Raw genomic sequence first — 14,615 nt, 5'->3', positions numbered from 1 at the left:
TCATTTAAAAAAAAAAAAAGAAGAAAAAATCCAGCTACTAAACATTCACGTTTACACACTAACAATTCATATTATTGTCCAGCACAATTAATTTCAGTGTGGGCTAGCTAGGATGGTTCATACATTACAGGAATAAGAGAAATATGTTCTCCTGTTTCTCTAAAAATGTCTTCTGTCTTTTAATTTTCCTACACTGTGATTTGTCAAATTGTGAGGCGTGGCTTTTCGCAGGGAATACCACTTCACATTCTTTTTGAAAAGTCTTCATTTCTCCTTATGAAAAGTCTTTAATGCTGTTATGTCAGAAAATTAAAACATTAGATAAATTGTTGTTGTTGTTGTTAACAGAATGGACATACTACAGCAAAAATATATATATTTGCTGTATATATATAATATATATATATTTTTGCTGTCTACAAATACTTTTCCAGTTCAGGAAAGCACATGTTTTAGTAGAATTTTCACATCCCAGTGGAGTGCAGAAATCCCTAAAGAGTTAAGGGATATCATGAAGATATTCAAGACAAGAGGTTAATTAAAAAAGAAGACGTTTCATTGAAGAACGTTTTATTTTTCATTTCTATAAAGAAACCTCACGATATTTAACCAACAGCATAAGCTTCCTTGTTTTCTCTCCTTAGTCTTCCTTGGTGGTTATACTTCAATGAAGAAAAATTCTTACACATACACTCTGAAGAATGAAGTATGTTAAACTTACTGGTGATTAACTTGCTAACCTGACAAGGCTAAAGCAAATGCTCTTCCAATACTAAGTGCAACTTTGGTTCTGTTACAGGTCTACAGTAAGCTGTGGGATTACTGAGGACTGATAAAGATCACAGAACATAACTCCAATTTCAAAGAGAGAATTTGATTTTAAAATCATCAAAAATCTCCCAAAGCTTCAAAAGAATATAAGAAAATGAGATTTTTCTCAGGTTTACTGCCTCTGAGCTGAAAAATGCACGTCGAAGTTTCAAATTGCTCCTTCTAATTCAGTCTATACAGAACAATTACAGCTTGCATATTTTAACATCAAGCTGTCAAACAATAAAAATAGAGCTGAGCTACAAAACTAGATTCCCAATGTTCTCCCTGTTGGTGAATTATGAACGAAACTGGGATCCTGACCTTATGAGGTAACATTTAACACATCGTAAGTTTAGGATCTTCCGTTTTCTACAATAATTTAATTATAAGTTTTAAATGACAGTTCTTAAGGATTTTATGAGTACTTCTACATGTAGCTTAACAGAAATATGCAGTGTTATCCACAAACAAAAGAAGTATCACCGGGTAAAACAGTTTCTTTTTGTCCTCTTTGGCCTCTGAACTTCTGTATATTTTCTTGTGTAATAGTTCTCTTCTGACAACAGGACTGAGACACAAATTTGTAAAGTCTCTCTACCAATTTTATACACACATTCAGCATGTTCACCCCTCTTTTTAAAACAAAGAATATTTTTATAGGTGAGAAAGAAAATTACATTTAAAAATCAGCAGCTGAATTGCCAATAAAAATTAAATGTATACATCTCATGTTACTATTAGAATGGATGGCTCTTTGGTCTTATCATGTTTATTTGTCTCAAATGTGTATATTCTTTGAATCCAAAATTACAACTCAATCAAGTGTATAAGCATTTTGCTGCTTTCAGGTTTCCAGCTTTCCCTACCAAATAACAGTACTTTTTTTTCTTTCTTTTAGGAAACCAAAAGGAAATGGTTTGGCTGCACTTCTGCCATTGGTTTCCCAGTTACACATGGGAGGAAAAAAATTAGCTTTATATAAGTAGAGCTTATCAAACAGAAAAGAATTTGAAGCTTATCACAAGTGCTTCTTTGAAGCAGAATATTTAAAATCTCACATTATTAGTAAATTTGGAGGTAATTTCATAGTCAGATTTTAAAACAGTAAATGAAAGTATACTGAGAATAACAGCATTTTCTAACTAATTTGTTTTCCCTTAAAAAAGGTTTATTTTATTAATTAATAACTGTGAAGAGGCAGGGTCCCACTACACTGATTTAATTAACAGAACAGAAAACACAGGAAGGTTAAAACATCAATGTATTTTATCACCAAAAAAGCTGTACTTAATTCATCAATAATTCAAAGGATTTTATGCTTTTCAGGTTCATCAATTCATTTTAACAAAGAATTTTATAATAAAAACATAACATAATTAAAAAGGAAAACAGCTTTGATAAAATTATGTAGGACTACGTTTAAATTCCCGACTACAAACATGAATCAGTAGCCAGCAAACTGATACCTAAGCAAGAAATAGCAAAACTCTTCTGTATAGCTTGCAGTATTGATCATTTTCTTGCAATGAATAAAACTGTTCTGGGAGGTAGCAAAAATTATTGACCCATTCCACTGCCTACTTTGACAAAGAATTTTTCTTTTATACTATGATAAAAGCAGGAAGAGAACACAAAATAGAAACAACAGAATTGTGATTTTTTTCCAGTGATACGAAATTTCCTCATTTTTGAAGTGGAGTGGCTGATAAATGTAGGGTTGCCTTATTTCACCAAACAAGAATCACCCATTTACACAACTGATTCTTGGAACAATGAAATTTAGCCAGTTCTTCTTGGGGTCATACTAATTTGTTGCTGTCACTGGAGCTAAATTCCGTGTTACAATTTACAAAGGATTATAATCTACACCGATAACCAAGGTTCCTAGCAGCCTGAATGAGCAAGAGTTACTTACACGCTTCCTGTGGTGGAACTGCTGTCTGTGAGGAAGGAGCCATTGGTCCTTTCCATTTGTGCAAGCCTGAAAGGCAGGGAAAGACCATGACTTTCAGAGATTGTGCTGAACAGTTTCAATAGAGGCACTGAGAAGATCACTTCTGCTTAGAAACAGCTCAGATGCGGTAACTTTGATACACATGAATAGGAATAAATACGTAGATTTGCTCACCAAAAAAAAAACCCTATAGTTCAGAGAACTTTTATGAGAAACTTATGCTACAATGAACTAATTCTACTTCCTAAGCTACAAACAACAAGCGTACGTTCTGTATCTAAGTGTGGGGAAAGAAATGCTGTTTGTGCATAACAATAAGATGTAGTGACGTCAAAGAAGTGCTGCAGAGCTTGGATACAATAAATTCCTGTTTGCAGAATAGAAGATCAGCATTTTTGAGAAACTTCAGGAGAAGTACTGGTACAAACTGGTTCCATGGTCTGAATAATAGCCAGAGGATAAGGTTAACTACAAGATGTTATATCAGCATACCATAATAGATAAAAACTAAACAAGAAGAGGAAGAGAAAAGGGAGGGGTTAATCAAGTAGTAAACAGGGACGGCACATCCGCTAAGGGAATTAGAAGTATTGGATAGGCTGCAAACCCGGAGTACTTAACCAATGAGAAAGCAGAAGAAGGAATTCGCTCCAGAATGTAGGAAATATAAAATGTTGCATCTCTCCAGTTGTGCGCATCTCTACCCTGAAGGCTGCTTGCTTTTGTAAAAGCATGAAAGAAACTGCGACTTATAGTGAATTCCGCCTGAACCTGGACTACTGCACATGAGCATTTCTCACTTTAGTAAAATTATCACCAGCACCACAACAACTCTCTGTTATATTTCAGGAATTTTCTATCTATTCAGCTTTCTAGGGAAGATATATTTTATTTATATAAGACATATAAGAGTCTAGAAACACTTGACACTGTGCATATAAATACAGGTATTTCCTTTGCTGTAAAGATATCTTAAACTTTGCACTCAAATTTGCAAGTGCAATATGCATTATTACAGGTATCTTCCAACTTTATTTTTGAATGCAGTGGGTAAAGACCTAAAAAAAACCCCATGAACTCCAGTGTATTTTTTTAGCACGGAAGAAGTTTGCCCATCTGTATGCTTGTTAGTATTCCTCAGAGTTGAGGAGCATCAGCGAAAGCATGCACAGGTTGAAGTTGTCTTGATCACCTTGCCTATCAGGGCAACGCTGTGTCCTAAAGGGAGGCTCCCTCAACTGAAGGGTGGAAAAGCTGCTAAGTGACTCAAGACATCCAAGCCACCTCTGCTCTTGGCCATCTCAAGCAGCTCTAGCTCCTAGCAAGCAATAAGCACAAGCAGGGTGCTTACAATTCTTTGTAATACTGTTCAGCTCAGCATCTTTAAGACTCTCATGAAACATTGCTGATTTTTAAACTCATCTTCATATCCCCTTGTGTGTGGTAAAGCATTTTTTTCAGACAGCAGTGTTCCCTGAATTTCTAAGTCAGTAAAACTATCTCGCAAAGGCAGATTCTACTGTTATCGTCAGGTTTTCAATCCACACCATTTAGTGAGGGTTTGCTTAGAATAGCATGGGGAGCCAAGAGACAGGAGAGGGAGACAGAAAGGAACTCCATTGCTGCAAAATGCCTTCAGGTGGGAGACAAACTGAAAGCTGAGAAAGTGTACTAGAAGCAGCCCTGAGGTGACACAGAAGAAAAAGGCAGCTCATTGCAGATAAGTATTGTATGAACACAGGATTTTTGCTGAAACACAATGTAACCATAAGAATTGTTATCGGAAAACAGACTTGAATGTTCTTCAAACAGTGACAATAAAGGTTTTAACCCTAATACACTGTTTTCGCTACAGTCTTTTTAACATGGCCCTAGTTATCTCCTCTAATGAAAAGACAATCACATAAACATAAGGTTTACTGCCAGTTTCACTTGTGGTATGCGTAACTATTTACAGTTATGAATACTTTTCAACAAATATTTCAAAACACTGATATCCTTTACTAATTGGCTAACAGGTTTTCCACCAACATAGTACTTCTTGAAAGAAGCTTAGATGAAAGGATTGGGATAATTAAAATATTTACTAATTTATATGTGAAATATTCATGGTAGCAGATCCACCTAAAAAGCACACAATAAAAATTATGAAAGCTACAGAGTAAATTATGTCTTCATTTTGTAGATTTTATTACTGGAGGAAAAATACCTTGAAAACTTATAGATAGCTTATGAGTAGAAAAATTAGGTTGGTTGTATATATTTTTGTTTATTTCTTTGTTTGTTTTTTGGTTGTTGTTATTTTGCTAACCACCTTCCGCACATAGCAGGTACAGGTTGGGCTTTGCATCCCGAAAGAGCCCTAGACAGTGCATAGTCCACATTTAGAAATTTAATCAATTGAAGGGCAGACTTGAGGAAGAGAAGAGGGAAACCAGCTTACAGCACTTGGGACCTCCATTGATTCTTAATGGGGTACACAGTTATAGCCTCATCGGGACACAGACAGCCATTATGGCATTACAGACTGAAGAAAGGACATAAAGGGACAAGGAATTCTTACATCTTTGTAGAGAATTCTGATTTCTTTGTGTACAGATGGTAGACTTACCCATAGTCTTCAACTGTGAAAGCAGTGAGAAGTCATAGATTCAAAGAAACACTGGCTGATTTATACGAATGACATGTTCCGAGTAACTGACAAGTTCTACAACTTTGACAATATACTATATTTTCAAGGAAGAATGAAAATGCAGTTTGTTGAGATAAAAAAAAGAGAAAAAAGAAAAGAGATGAGGCTGACAGTAGACAATCTTTCAGCATCAGTTTCAGCTCCATTTTTCCCTTTCTAAATAGATCATGTGATAGGTAACATAGATGTTTGTTAACAAACTGTTTTGAAGCTCTATTTATGCTGCCCATAAGTAAGATTACAGTAGCAAATAGGTAATTTGAGCATAAAATTTTAATGTTTATTCAAAAAGCTGAAAAAGTTCATTTTTTTGTAGGATGCATAGATCAATTACAACAGAAAAAAAATACCCAAAGCAAAACCAAGTCAGTTCCTGTGGGAATATGGATCAATTTCTGTCTCGCCTAAAAGCAGACTGTCTTTACTTATTTTTGAAAGAGTAGCTCTGGTTAGTGCTTAAATCTCATTGGCTCCAAACAGACAAAAGAGAGCTCAATGAAACACTCAAGCACAGAGATGGACTCTGTACAATAAACATTATATCCTAAAAGGTCTTGGGTGACCCTAAAAAGGCTGTAAAACATCCTTAATTAATATATCCTCTGCTATAAGTCAATGGCAATGAATAGTGCCAGCCTATCACAGAAGTGAAAGAAAAGTTGGCTCTAAAATACATCTGAGAGAAACTATATATCAACATGCTAAGTTTATTCCCAAAAGTCAAAAATAAAATAAAAGGAAAACAGCCCATTTCAGAAATAATATAGTAATTCTGCAAGTTTTCATTTTGTATGACAGTTGACAGATTGAAAGCATCTACTTTATATTTAACATGACTGTATTCAGAAGCTGATGATTTAAAAATGTTTGACTTACTTCTGAGTACAGAGAATTATATCTTTTTTAATAAATAATGCCCAGCCAGTAGAGTAGATTAAAATCAGCAAGAATCAATCACAAAATGCAGTGTACTGGCGAGAAACAGTCTGTGCATTTCTTACCTAGTAGCATACTGCTCTATCCTGGAGTGTGTGTCATCATGAAATAGCTGTGGAGACTGAGAAGGGCTAAATTTAAAAAAAAAAATTATTGGTGTCAAAAGCAATTCATGATGTAGGTAGAATTATTCTAAAGTAATTTAGACCGATGACAAATAAATAAATTCACAATATTGCCGAGGGGGGCTGTTGCTTTGGGTCAGCCATGCCCTATAGCTCATGCACATCAGATTAGCAGCAATTCAGCTTAGAGAAAAGTAGTCTATCAAGCTTTCTGGACAAAGGGATTCTGCATACTCACTCATATTGCTCTGGCCACATACTGATGAGAGTGATAGGACTGTAAGGAAGACAAAAAAAAGGAAAGAAAGAAAGAAAGAAACTATGAAACAAAATTTGGAGCCATTTAAGCAAGAGAATGCTAGAGAAACACATACTATTTTAGCCAACAACCCAGTCATTATTTGAACCAGCAACAACTGACATTGAAAAGAGACAGCAACAGATATTACAGCGTATCATGGAAAGACAGGAAACTGAGCTACAAACTTTATTTTCTTAAAAATCACATTCTAAAGAATACCAAAACAGTATTACTGATTAAACTGGAATTTGTAAACCACAACCAATTTGTTTAAATACTGTTCAAGCATTGGAGCATTCCTTTTAAACTAACTAGAAAATACTCTTACAAAAACATACTTTTAAACTAACTAGAAAATACTCTTACAAAAACATACTGGGGAAAAAGAAACACAACAACAAAACAGCCCACTATATGTAGAAGTTATTTCCTACTGCATAAAAATAATCTAAGGCAAATATATATTGTATAGTATTCTATCACTTAGATAAGCATTTAGGATTTCCAATTTAACTTTTTTCAAGAACCATACTACTGAGAATTGTCACCTGAGGCAGGGAGAACCCATACCAGTAGTTTCCTCAGCATGGTCCTGGCAATTTATCTGTGTATTTTCCACATGACAGGCCAAAAGAGTTTCACCCCAACCTGTGATTACAGTTTTGATACTCAAATTCCTGGCACTATTGGCAAACTTTTGCTTCCCTTTGTTTGTGACATATATTGTTAAATACAGATCAGTCAAGGACTGCTCTGGTGAACAGCATTTAACATCTATGTGTACATTATGCTTAGAACACAGGCCAGATATGCCAATTTTCAGATTACTTCCTTCTGTTTCTTAAACTGATAATGATTGGGTTTTGTTTACTAAAAACAAAACAAAACAAAACAAAAAACAAACAAACAAACAAACAAAAAAAAACCAAAACACACACAATCCTCTGGTCACAAAATTGAGCATGGACAAGTGCACTGGGCTTTGCCACACAAACAGAGCACATATGCTGAAGTTCCACAGTGACTGCTGGTGGTGCAGTGTTTAGACAATGCAAGCAGAAGCAACCACAAACTCCAAGATGTCATAAGGAGTCAATTCATGAAACCACTTCTGGTGCCCTGTTAAAATATCTTGATTTTTTTCATGTAAGAGCCTCCTTTGCTGACTGTGACCAACCACCTAAGTAAATAAAGTAGAGTATTTCTGTCAGCACAGTGAATAACTGGGGAGAACAGACAGTGCTCTGCTCTATCAGTCCTCCTCTATTTCTGAAGTTTGTAGGAACCTCATTAGCTCAGAGATTTCTAACTCTAGGAACTTAACCATGACCATATAAAAAGGAATGTTCCAGAAGGTTCCCGTCTCCTGAAGGTTATAAAAGTTTTTTTTTTTTTGTAAAACAGCCACTAAAATCTCTCCAAAACTAACTGCTATATGGCTATATAGCCAAATACTTATCAAAATAAAAACGTGTACTTTTCAAACTCAAGCAAGATCTGCAAACAAAGCAAACAACTGCCCACTCTTTGGTTTCACTTTTTTGTTTTTAGTGGAGCAGACCAGTAATGCCGAGAGCATTTGCTCTATAATTAAGCTTACGTCTCCAGGTTGTCACCCTCCAGAACTGTTTGCACAGGCAGGTAGCCAAGACGCGGATGTTTTGCAAAATACTTCTTTGAGCGGAACTTGTTCTTCAGCACCTTGGTGAAGTCTCGTACATCTTCCCCAGATGTTGTCTTAAAAAGTTAAAAGAAATTAAATTGAACATTGCTAAATAGCACTGACAACGATACTGCTGCTACTCTCCTGGAAGAAGAAAGAACTTCAAAATGCTAGTGATATTAAAAACGTCTTTTTAGTGTTGTGAAATACAGCACACTAATAATGGTAATGCATCTACAAACTCCCTTCTATTAGAAAAAAGCAGCAAGGCTTCAAATTTCTAGCAATGAATGCACTAGATTTACCAATTACTTTATAAATTAGAGAAAAACTGAAACAGGTTCAAGTCTTAAGCTGAGCATTTACAAACAGTCTTACAAAACTGAAAAGAGCAAAGTTTGCCAGATACAAGGAGATACTTTCAGTTACTGAAAATACTTCTGACAGTATACTCATGCACATCAATCTTGTTACTCACCTTCACAGAAAAAAATAAAAGCCTTGCAATGGCTTTGCTGAAAAAAATACAGCTAACAGAAATGGCTTTACTTTGAAAAAATAAAAATAAAAATAAAAACAATAAAAAGCCAATAGACCACACTGTTTACACAGCCCCACATATTCACAAATTGCCACAAAATATTCAATGCCTGCTATTATATGCCTGAACTGAAAAACCTTGTAATGGGATAGAAGCAGTAAGCGCTAAACCATTCTCTTCTGCAAGAGCCAAGTTTTAATGAGAATTTTCTCATGTTACCAGATCTCTTCCTACAGATTTTTACAGTTATCTGTATCATTCCAGGGCCAAGAAATAGCTGCAGCAGACAAAATTATAACCATCCTATGGATGTTTTTCAGAGGCAGAGTCAGAAGCAGATCTGGTAAGAACAACCCACGCCTGAAGTAACAAACCTAGAGAGCGGGACAGCATCCTCCTTACTACCACACTGTGAGGCTGCTAAGAAAATCAGCCCCAAGATTTTGCAAGTCTAAAATTACCAGCTACAACCAGCAAAAGCTCCCTGAAGAAGCTTTTCTACTGGTCCTCAGTGACGTAGCCTTTTCCAAAACCAAGAAATGCTTATCTATCTCACTCCCACAGCTGGAATTTAGAACAGAATTTAAATTGGCACAGCTGCTTTTAAGGATCTATTTAATTAGAAATAATCACAGCAGTAATGACAACACTGCTTTGGTAATGCTACTTAATTGCTGCTTCCAAAGCAGGGATGCAAAGCAAAATAGACAGGGAAGGTGAAAGAGACAATAGAAGGTGAAAGTGACTATAACAGATGTCTGTGGACTGAAACAACAGTATACAATTTGACTTTATAGTACTCCTGTTTTTCAGACACAACTGTGTACTTAAACAGAATGGTACCACATGGAGCAGTGTTTCTTTTTGGAACTGCAATTTAAATAAAAAAAAACTAAAAGTGGCCATTCACCTCCTATATTAGCTGCAGGTTTGCCATGGCTTTCACAGTCTACAGCCCAAACCCTGTAACAAACTGTGGATTGTATTTCTGCAGATGCTGCTTAAGGAGAAGCATGTTAACATAAAAAGATGCCAAAGTGAACGAATATCTGTAAAAAAGAATTAAGGGTGTTTCAGTTTTGTAATTCTTTCCCCATTACTTATTAGTTAAATTATTAGTAAAAGGCCTAGCAGCAGGTCAGACAAACTTTTCTTCAACTGTATTTTCTATTGTCAAAACATAAAATCCATACATGAATATGGAAATATGTTTAATGTGTATAATACAAGCGGTTATAAAATCTGTAATGCAGGTCAGAGTAGCAGTAAAAACAGTAGATAATCAAACTGATGTTGTTTGTGGCATCTGGCTTTAATGAGTAGCAACAAAATCAGCACATTTGGGATTAAGAAACGTTTGAACCCCCAGATTTTATTACAGGTAAAATTCAGAGAGGGCTCACAAATTCATGCTCAGAAAGCATCTGCTACATGCATGGAATCATCCAAATAAGGTCTGTGAAGTCCAAAGGGCTGCTGCTTCTCACACAACAGTAACTCCAGCAGATGGGAACTCTGTCCCAAGGCCAATGAATGAAAGTTATACTACCTACACATTACAGAAATAAATGCACAGTGGGCTGCCAAACTTTTCCTCTGATGTACTATTTACTTGGTATGACAGTCTGACCTAGTTCCTTGAAAAGACTAATTTTACTATGTACTGAGTGAGGACTATAAATAATAACAACCAGTGAAATTTGAGAAGATACGGAAGAACTTTTTTTACAGGATGAAGACATAACTTTTAGAAGCATTTATCATATGTTTTTACCCATAGCCACACTACACAATCCAATCAAAAACCATGCCAAAAGAGAGGTGCTATAACATTTATCTTCTGAAAAAGAATAGCCAGGAGCTGCTGTGTAGAATCTATCTATTAAATTAGAAACAACAGGTGACTTGTACAACGCCTTGCGTCATGACATCTTGGCTTAGGTCCACATAGGTCAATAGCACAAGTACTAGAAATAGTAACAGAAGAACTTCAAAAAGCAAAGAAAAAAAAAAAGAAAACAAACCAACTTCTCAGGCAAAAGACTACTCTGTCAGCCTCAATTTAAAACCTTAGTTCTTGAAAAATGCAGAAGTTTAGGAAAGAATGACTAAGATTCATGACTGGCATACATAAATAATTAACAAACTCTCTTAACGTCTCAAAGAAAATATATGAAATAACTGACAAACTGGCATTAGCACTCTTCAGTACAGCCAGGAATAAATGGAGTTGTAAGTCAAAGTAGAACCAAAAAAAAATCTCACACTCACACATGTCAATTGCTCCAAAACTAATGTCTCCTATTTATTTCCATGGAAACAACAGCCACCACTACTGAAATGCACCATCCACCACCTCACTGTGCTCACATCCACCACTTTAACTTCATAAACATTCAGTAAGTGTCTGTCAATGTCAATGGGTGCCACTTTTTGCTGCATGGAAAAATACAGTGACACACCTTTGCTCCATCTGCACTTCCATGTCAGATGTCATTTTGTCAGACTGCCCCTCTGCTGTCATCTGTCACACAGTAACAGAATCTAATGGAATATTAGTGGAAAGCTTCAGCCTCTGCTGCTATACCACCAACATCTGCCTCTGACATTGTGGACCAACGGAATAAAATAGGAAGCATTACTTTTGGAGCAACCCTCACACACACATATATTTTAAATTAATACAGAACTACTCAGTTCTCCAATAACTTGAGCATATATTCAAATTTACACATTCCTTCCCATTCAGCAACACACCTATACTTTTAAATAGCATCTCATGGTCCTCAAAAGAGGCAAGAAAGAAGATACCACAAAAAATCAGGTTATTAAAGACACAAGAAATGTATTTATATCTGTCATTACTGCATCAGTGATGTTTGCACTGTGTAGAACTATGAAGATGACCTTTCTCTGATCACTTTCAAATGGAGGCATTTCATAGCACTTTTTCACCAAGAGGCATTACAAATTTTGTGAGCTATGAAATCAAGTTGTAATTTCAAAAGCAACTTTTTAAACTCAGAATTTTACAAGTTGCAAAAGAGTAGCAGATCATATAAGCTAGCTAGCTGAGCAACCAGAACAGAGAAACTTAGAAAAAAGCATGTTGAGCAGCTGCTTGATATCAATGATTTTATTTTTTTTTCAGGGAAAGGAGTAATAGTCTCTGAGCTCCACAGCTGGAAGCAATGTTTTGCATATAAAATACTCAGATTAGCCCATTCTTGCTGTTTTCTCTAAATCTCCCCCATAGAATAACCCTATTTTGTTAACAGTGAAGTGTCACCCTTGGTGAATTGATAAACTTGTCAAGATGAAACCACTGACTTTCTTATGTCAGTTGCTTATAAAACATCGAGGCTGCTTAATGTTCAGGAATGTAACTGTCTTCTCTGTCTGTCAGTAGCCATTAAGCTTTCTGATGACTTACCTAGAGAAGGAGCCTTAGCAGGCACTATTGCAGATAAGCTTTATTGTGCCTGAAGCAAAATTTTCACTCTAGGGTAAAGTAAAATTCAACTAATGCTTTCTGACATCTTTCTTATCCTGTTCTGAGCATCTTTAGGGTAATAAAATTATGCTCATTTCTTTTGCAAGGTAAACTGCCAACAAAAATTACTAAAATTAAAAACACATTCATTAGGAAAATATTTACTTTGGACACCACATTAGATTCTTTTGAGGACCCAGTCATTCAAAATTTACAGTAGTCCATTTGCAAACAAAATGTAATGGAAAATAACATAGAAGAGAGCTCCTAGAAGAGAGAGGTATGTCCTGAAGTGAAATACAGTCAGTTGATTCCAACTGTATTCAGATGCACCAAGAATTATTTTAGAGTTCTCTCTGTCAACATGTCAAATCCATTTCATCTTTACTATTTTTGATTTCCTCATGTTGAAGAGGTTAACCTTTGCAACCACCATTTTGCACAGAAGCTAAAAAAAAAAGTTCCTCAAGTTAATGGCCAGGTGTGTGTGTAGTGACACAGAGGTCAGGACCTCAACAGAAATCAAGCTTGCAATGATAAAATTTTTGGCATTGCTGATCTGAGATCCGTATGTTACATCAAATTAATTGCTTTTAAGGTTTTGCTATGGAATATAGGAGTTGTAAAGTCAGAATAGTTTGGAGAAAGAAAACTGATGCAGTAACTATTTCTGCTTGGATTTAAAAGAAAACTAAGGTCTTAAGAGTATTCCCGATTTAGATGCTAGATTCTGACTGTAGGATTACAGTGAATTACAGAAAAAAATACATAACCAAAATAGTTATCATAAATTTTTCAATTTTCAGCACCAAGAGAACCAAACTGTAAACTAAGGAGAACACTAAAGGGCATTATGGATTGGGCTTTAGTAGCAATACACAACTATCTGATCTTATTCTGAAATTATGAAGGAATTCCTACCTGATGCAAACACTGTGGAGGATCTTCCTCTTGCAAATATAATTTTAAATGCAGATTCTGTAAGCCATTCTTTGAGTTATATTAAATTTAAGTAGCAAAGTTTCTGAGAAATCCCTTCATACCCCTACACTGAATAACTTACCAGAAGGCAATTAAAAGGTTTTCCCTCCATCTGTGATTAAGCTCCAGTTCGAAATGTCAGCTTTATTAAGCAGTTAAGCATTTGTTTTTTCTAATTATTGCTAGTACTCTTGATACATCACAGGCCACAAAAGTAACATCAACAGCATTTGAATTAAGCTGATAAGGTTCTAAAAACATGCTAACCTTAGCAGACTAGATGCACTCTTTCTGTTCAGACTAATCGTACTGTAATATAATGGATTCTAAGGAATACATTCATCTTTGGTACCTCCATTTTTATTATTGTTCTTTTATTGCATAGACTCAGCACTATGCTATTTTTTGAGCGTCATTCCATCTAAATATATAAGATATTCTACTAACATGCTGGAAACAATTTTGCAAGTTCTTGAATACTATACTGCATTGAGTTCAACCTGTATAGAGGCTTAGCAACAAATTAGTACACCAGCAATACACAGGACATTGCTATAAACAGCAGTAATAAAGTAAGTAAAGGTGATTTTTTTTCATAGCTCTATCATCTTTGAGGATCAATTTGTAGCAATATCTGGAGCAGGCTCTAATGACATTATCTAGCTTACATGGGAGCTGGACAAGATGACCTCTGAAGGTTCCTTCCAACTCAAAACGATCCTATGATTCAGTAATCAATAGCATTAGATTCTTCTTGTGAAATCAGTTCTTCAATCATAACTCAACTCAGATAACAGTTAAAATGAACTCCATGTAGGTACTGATTATGTAAGTTAAATAGCCATGTCTTAATTCTGTTCACATAATGGGTCATTTCTAATCTGAGTTTGTTCTAAGCATACAGACCTTTTAGCACTGTTACTTAAATTATATACATATTATACTACTAAATTTTATGATTGAATGAAAATTCTTCTGAAAACCTATGAGATTAGTCTTAAAAAAAAAAAGAACCAGAAAAGTGGTGCCCAATCCTGCACTTAAAATAGTGTCCTACAAACTTCCTTAGAAAAATCTTTTTTGAATATTACATCAGCAAAAAATTGCGCTGTGAAT

At 35.4% G+C, this 14,615-nt stretch overlaps 1 protein-coding gene across 3 annotated transcripts in view; it reads right to left on the bottom strand.

Annotated features, from left to right (window-relative positions):
* LOC100551145 (utrophin) overlaps positions 1-14,615 on the bottom strand; it is a 259,447-nt gene that overhangs the window by 19,192 nt on the left and 225,640 nt on the right. For 2 of the 3 annotated variants that reach the window (XM_010707135.2, XM_010707137.3), the window contains 3 exons: positions 8,422-8,558; positions 6,461-6,526; positions 2,729-2,794 (listed from right to left, as the gene is read on the bottom strand). In XM_010707135.2, the coding sequence (XP_010705437.2) occupies positions 2,729-2,794; positions 6,461-6,526; positions 8,422-8,558 (269 nt within the window). Of the gene's footprint in view, positions 1-2,728; positions 2,795-6,460; positions 6,527-6,758; positions 6,798-8,421; positions 8,559-14,615 lie in introns of all 3 variants that reach the window. The other variant, XM_010707136.3, reaches the window with a different exon arrangement.

This window comes from Meleagris gallopavo, chromosome 2 (assembly GCF_000146605.3).
Source record: "Meleagris gallopavo isolate NT-WF06-2002-E0010 breed Aviagen turkey brand Nicholas breeding stock chromosome 2, Turkey_5.1, whole genome shotgun sequence".
In the NCBI taxonomy this organism is placed as follows: Eukaryota; Metazoa; Chordata; class Aves; order Galliformes; family Phasianidae; genus Meleagris; species Meleagris gallopavo.
Note: the sequence above shows the minus strand (reverse complement) of the source record. Positions and strands in the feature narration are given on the sequence as shown.